Source organism: Gossypium hirsutum, chromosome D07 (assembly GCF_007990345.1).
Source record: "Gossypium hirsutum isolate 1008001.06 chromosome D07, Gossypium_hirsutum_v2.1, whole genome shotgun sequence".
Classification (NCBI taxonomy): Eukaryota; Viridiplantae; Streptophyta; class Magnoliopsida; order Malvales; family Malvaceae; genus Gossypium; species Gossypium hirsutum.
The window spans coordinates 34,271,600-34,277,599 of record NC_053443.1 but is presented as its reverse complement, the minus strand read 5'-3'; the positions used below and the strand labels follow the sequence as shown (position 1 = coordinate 34,277,599).

General features: G+C 34.8%; 1 protein-coding gene across 1 annotated transcript; it reads left to right on the top strand.

The window, feature by feature from the left end:
* The first annotated feature begins 211 nt into the window (after positions 1 to 211).
* On the top strand, positions 212 to 2,787 carry LOC107893872 (probable glycosyltransferase At3g07620). The gene is made up of 4 exons (XM_016819011.2): positions 212 to 645; positions 724 to 968; positions 1,503 to 1,851; positions 1,937 to 2,787. The coding sequence occupies exons 1-4, from the start codon at positions 355 to 357 to the stop codon at positions 2,600 to 2,602; spliced, it is 1,551 nt and encodes a 516-aa protein (XP_016674500.2). The 5' UTR covers positions 212 to 354; the 3' UTR covers positions 2,603 to 2,787.
* Positions 2,788 to 6,000: the final 3,213 nt, after the last annotated feature.

The window sequence follows — 6,000 nt, the reverse complement described above, 5'->3', positions numbered from 1 at the left end:
GTAGTTTAATGTGCTTTATTAATTTATTTCAACAGGTGAATCTGATTTCATTTTTATTTTTGAAGTTAGATATGTCATGCTTAGTTTACATTTGTTAGTTTTGATCATGCTGTAAAAACTTGAACATGAACAAGCCATCTTGATCCACCCAATTTTGATTTAAAATAAAAATAAATAGGTAATTCGTTTAAAATATGGTTTGTTTGATATTTAGTAAGATTCTAATAAAATATTAAATTAAAAAAAAAACAATTGAACTGCTGGATCCAAACCATCAATTCTTTATTACTTTTAGAATCCAAATCATGTAAAATTAATGATGAACAGGAATAGGTAAAAATTGATATTTTAAGTATGAACAGGAACTGGAATTTCATTATTAAGTTGGAGCCGAATCCAACTGATCTAACACAACATTGCCCAAATTACTTGGGGAGTTTTATAAGAAAAAAATCCCCAACAAAGATGAGGAGGTACACGAGAAAACATCATTCAAGCTTAATTCTTTTAGCAGTGATATCCATAGCCGTGGCTTCCGCCATTGTCGTTTTCAAGGTTTCAAAAGGACTTTCATGGCATTATTTGGCATCTCCATGGACATGGACTTCAACACTTGGAGGACCCTTCTCTTCCCGTCATGTCATTGTATATATATTTCCATCTTCCTCTATGTACCCATTGATTTAGGTTAATTCATTTATTTCGCCGTTGTTGGTTATGCAGGATAAAAGAAAGGAGAAGGCCAAAGAATATATAAATCTGGAAAGGATTTGGAACGACGACTCCGTTAAAAGAAGAGGTAAACACCGAGATGGAAGTCTGGAGATGGTGGAAGCGGTTCTTGCTAAAGCTAGAGCTTTGATACGGGAAGCGTCGTTAAACCCCAGTAACAGCAGCACTTCGGAACTTCCCGACTCCGATTACGTTCCCCAAGGCGACATTTACAGGAACCCTCACGCATTTCACCGGTACTCTACCAATATTTTTTTCATTTTCGTCTTTCTTTAAAGTCCAGTGACCTTAAATCAACCGACCGGACTTCGAAGTTTGTTTTTTAAACAAATCAAGTTACTATAATATGAAAATATTAACAAATTATATTTAAAATTTTAATAAAAGATGTATAAATTACTAAATATTAAACAGAAATATTGGACAAACTTATCTTTCCAACTTAGTTAAAAATGTAATGATATAAGCTAGCTCATGAACTTTTCTTTTTTCAATCTTTAATGGCAACTATATGAGGTGGTTCTCTAGCTTGCTCAACCTCAACTTTGATTTTTTACTTTTATATAGACTTGAACCGACTTCGTCCTAAACTAAATTTATTACTTTACACCCGGCCTAACCCTGTCGGCAAAAAAAATTACCTGCTTTGAAATGTTATATTATATTTATTTTTTATAAAATTAAAATGTTGTCTACTTGAAGAAGTCAAGCTTGGACTAATACTTGGATTGGATTCTCAGTTGCTTTGTTTTTTGGCTGTGTTTTATCAGGAGTTATCTGTTAATGGAAAAGATGTTCAAGATATTCGTTTACGAAGAAGGGGAACCACCTTTATTTCATTACGGATCATGCAAAGATATATACTCCATGGAAGGACTGTTCATGAGCTTGATGGAACAGGATACAAGGTATCGTACATGGGATCCTAATGAAGCACATGTTTATTTCCTTCCTTTCAGTGTTGTGATGATACTAGAGCATCTCTTCGATCCCATCATCCGCGATAAAGCTGTGATGGAGCGAACGGTTGTCGATTATGTTGGAATCATATCCAACAAGTATCCTTTTTGGAATCGAAGCATTGGGGTTGATCATTTCATGCTCTCCTGCCATGACTGGGTAAATAATATAATTCCATACTACTAATCAAACTGAATCCCAAATGGAAGTGAAATAATGTTTGTTGATGATGATGGATTGACAGGGGCCAAGGGCAACCTGGTACGTGAAAGAACTTTACTACAATTCCATTCGAGTTCTATGCAATGCCAATACTTCAGAGTATTTCAATCCAAAGAAAGACGCATCCTTTCCTGAAATCAATCTTGTGACGGGGGAAATCACCAACCTAACAGCCCATTTGCCTCCCTCAAATCGTTCCATCTTAGCATTCTTCGCAGGCAACTTATATCACGGTAAAATTAGGGCACTTGTATTTAAGCATTGGAAGGGAAAAGATAATGACATACAAATCTACGAAAAACTCCCGGTGGGGGTTTCCTACAGTGAAATGATGAAGAAGAGCAGGTTTTGCTTATGTCCGAGCGGGCATGAAGTTGCCAGTCCAAGAATTGTGGAGGCAATTTACGCAGAATGTGTTCCGGTGATAATATCGCAGAACTATGTTCTTCCTTTCAGTGATGTTCTGAGATGGGAGTCTTTCTCGATCCAGGTAGCAGTGAGCGAAATAGCCAACCTGAAGAACATTTTGATGGGGATATCTGAAGAACGATATGATAGAATGGTGGAGAATGTTAAGAAAGTGCAGAAGCATTTCTTGGTGAATGATCCTCCCAAGAGATACGACGTGTTTAATATGATTATTCATTCGGTTTGGCTTCGTAGGTTGAATGTACGAATTTATAGCTGATTTTTTTTTGGCATATACCAAATATTGCAACAACAAAGAAAAAAAATCAAAATTTGGTAATGAAACTTAGCCAACATCACACATCACATCGAGTGATGTTGGAAACTTAGATCTATTCTAAATGAACTTGGATCCTATCATTTTTGGAATTTTCATTTAATTTATGTAAATCGTATCATTTAATCTCTTGATATTTTATTTGGATGGATTTATTTATTTTTTTCAAATCAAATTAAGGTAAATGTATTATGGAAGCCATAATTTTAGAAGTCCGATTGCATTTTATCCTTTTACTAATAAAAAGTAAATTAAACTACGTATGTTAGATCAAATAGTAAATTAGTCTTTTGTGTTAAAACTTTCATCTATTTCTATTGTTAAAAACTAGTGTACCTGACAGAATAACCAGACAATGATATATGGCATGCCATTTGTACCCCATGTTGATGTATAGGGACCAAATTTTAACAATAGAAATGGATGAAAATTTTAACAGAAAGACTAGTTTGCTTTTTATCTAACGTATAAAAATTAATTTGCCCTTTTTTTAATTAGAGGGGGCAAAATGCAAACAGACTATTAATATAGGAACCTCTATGATACTTTTACCATCAAATTAATTGAATGTTCAAAATAAATTTGAATTCTTATAATTGAATCCTCCTATGCAAGTGATGGTGTAATAGGGCTAGAACTTTAGGCTAGCAAACCACGCCACTTTAGGTGTTTCATTTACTTCAAATTCACCTAATTTACCCTATCTCTTGAAAAGGCAACAATTCTCAAAGAAATTCTCTAAAGCACTGAAACTAAGCAGAAGCAAACTCTCAAAAGTAAAGAAGTAATGTGCGATAGAAAAGCCAAAAGAAAGCAAATGCTCTCAAAGTGTTTGGTTACTTTTAATGAATTACATTGAGTGATTACAAATGAGGGAGATGGTCTCCATTTGTCACACCCCAAGTCTTAGAATCTATATTTTGACTGGTTGACGCGGTGGCTTAATCTTGTAAGTTAGTTCGTCTAATCAACAAGATAAGACTGATTTTTGGGGCGGAATCGTCTGGATAATTATGTCGTTGTGATCCGCTATTTAGTGGACTTTTTCTTCTCTAGTATTGGCGAACTCTTACTTTGGTGAATTCTCCTATGTGTGAACACGCTAAGGGCGGATCCTTTTATCGCCGAGTTAATTTTTCAAGATTTTAATCTGGGGTAGGTGGGACACATATCAGTTATGTGTCAAGCTCTTAATAAAGAACGTTTCATTTAGCATGAGACCTGTAAAACCTCGTTAATGGTGTTTGATTAGTGGAATTGTGTCTGATTAGTGGAACTGTGTGTGCATGAAAAGTAATTAGGTAACTTGTTATAGTGGGATTACGAGCAAATTCCTATATAAATAGGATGAAAGCTTAACGGAGAAGGACTTTATTTTTCGTTTCTTTATTCATCCTTGTTCTTTCAAAAAGAAACCTAGTGTATTCTTGCTGTGTGAAAAAAGTATTAGCTTTCAGCTTGATTGACCTTTCTCAAGCTAATCGCTAGTATAACACCCTCAGCACAAGTTCACCATTACCCACATCAATAACAGTTCTCGCAGTAGCTAAAAAGGGTCAACCCAAAATCATGGGTATCTCAACGTCCACATCCATGTCCACTATAATGAAAACAACAAGGAATATGAATTTATCTATTTTAACAAGTACATCCCCATAATACCCCTAGGATACTTAATTGATCTGTCAGCTAATTGAATACTCATCCTAGTGGGTTTTGGTTCCCGAGACCAAGTTGTTAGAACATTTTATAAGGCATTAGATTTATACTAGCACCCAAATCGGTCAAAGCTTTTTCAACATTTAAGCTACCAATAAAACAAGGGATAGTAAAACTCTCTGGATCTTTAAGCTTGGTGGGTAGTTTGTTCTGAAGAATGTCCGAGCACTTCTCATTAAGCTCTACAGTAGACAATTCATCTAACTTCCTTTTATTTGTTAACAACTCCTTTAAAAATTTTGTATATTTGGACAACTGCAAAAGGGCTTCAACAAAAGGTAAGTTAATATGCAATTTTTTTAAAAGCTCAAGAAATTTACCATATTATTCATTTATGTGGTCTTTCTTCACTTTTACTGGATATGAAATTAGTGATTTGTATTATTTAATCACTGGACTATGCTCTTTCTTTCATTCCTCAACTCCATTTTTTCAACAGATTCTAGATTCAGCTTCTTTTCAGGATCGACTAAGACCTTTCCACTTCGTATAGTGATTGTGTGAACTTTTTTTTTTGGTTGGTTTCAGTGTTACTAGGTAAACTGCCTTGTTGTCTTTCCGAAACTAATTTAGCAAGCTGACTAATTTGATTTTCGAGGTCCTGAATAAATTTTTGTTGATTCCTCAAAGTTGTTTCAGTGTTCTAAAGTCTAGTTTCTGACATTGAAATAAATTTAGTCAACATCTCTTCCAGATGTGGCTTCTTTTCTTGCTGTTAAGGTTGTTGAAAACCTAGAGGGGGTTATGACCTTTGGTTTCTTTGACCACCCCAAGAAAAATTTGGGTGATTCCTCCATCCCAGATTATAATTTTTGTTGTAGAGGTTATTCTGAGGTCTAAAATTGTTACCCATAAAGTTAACTTGCTCATGCTCCATGTTAGACTTGAAGGACAAACACTCTAGATTGATCATCCCCGCTCCAGTCGTATTGCATTGCATTACCAGATTTACCTATTTACTATAACTCAAACCACCAATCTTTTTACTTAGCGCTTCCACTGACTTGCCAACATCAATTACATCCATATTAAAAACACTGATTGCCTTAATAGGCTTTGTTCTCATAACTTGCCACTAATAGTTATTCAATGACATCTAATTCAATAAATTCTTGGGCTGCCTCAGGTGTCTTATTTTTTAGTGTTCCACCATACGCTGCATCAATTATTTGCCTAGTTGAGGGATTCAAACCATTGTAAAATGTTTGAACTTAAAGCCACAAAGGTAACCCATTATGAGGACACATTCTCAAAAGATCCTTAAATTTCTCTCATGTATCATATAGTTTCTCAAGCTCAAATTGAGTAGAAGAAGAGATGTCAATCCTCAACTTAGTTGTTTTGGGTGGTGGAAAATACTTCATAGAAACTTTTTAGTCACCTGAGCCCAAGTCGTGATGGAACCACATGGAAGTGAATTTAATCATTGTTTCGCCTTATTCCTCAAAGAGAATAGGAACAACTGTAAGCGTATGAAATCATTAGTAATGTCATTGATCTTAAATATGTCCAAGATCTCTAAAAATTTAGCTAAATGAGTATTTAGATATTGATCTTGCAAGCCATCAAATTGAACATATTGTCGCACCATCTAAATCGTGTTTGACTTAATCTCAAAATTT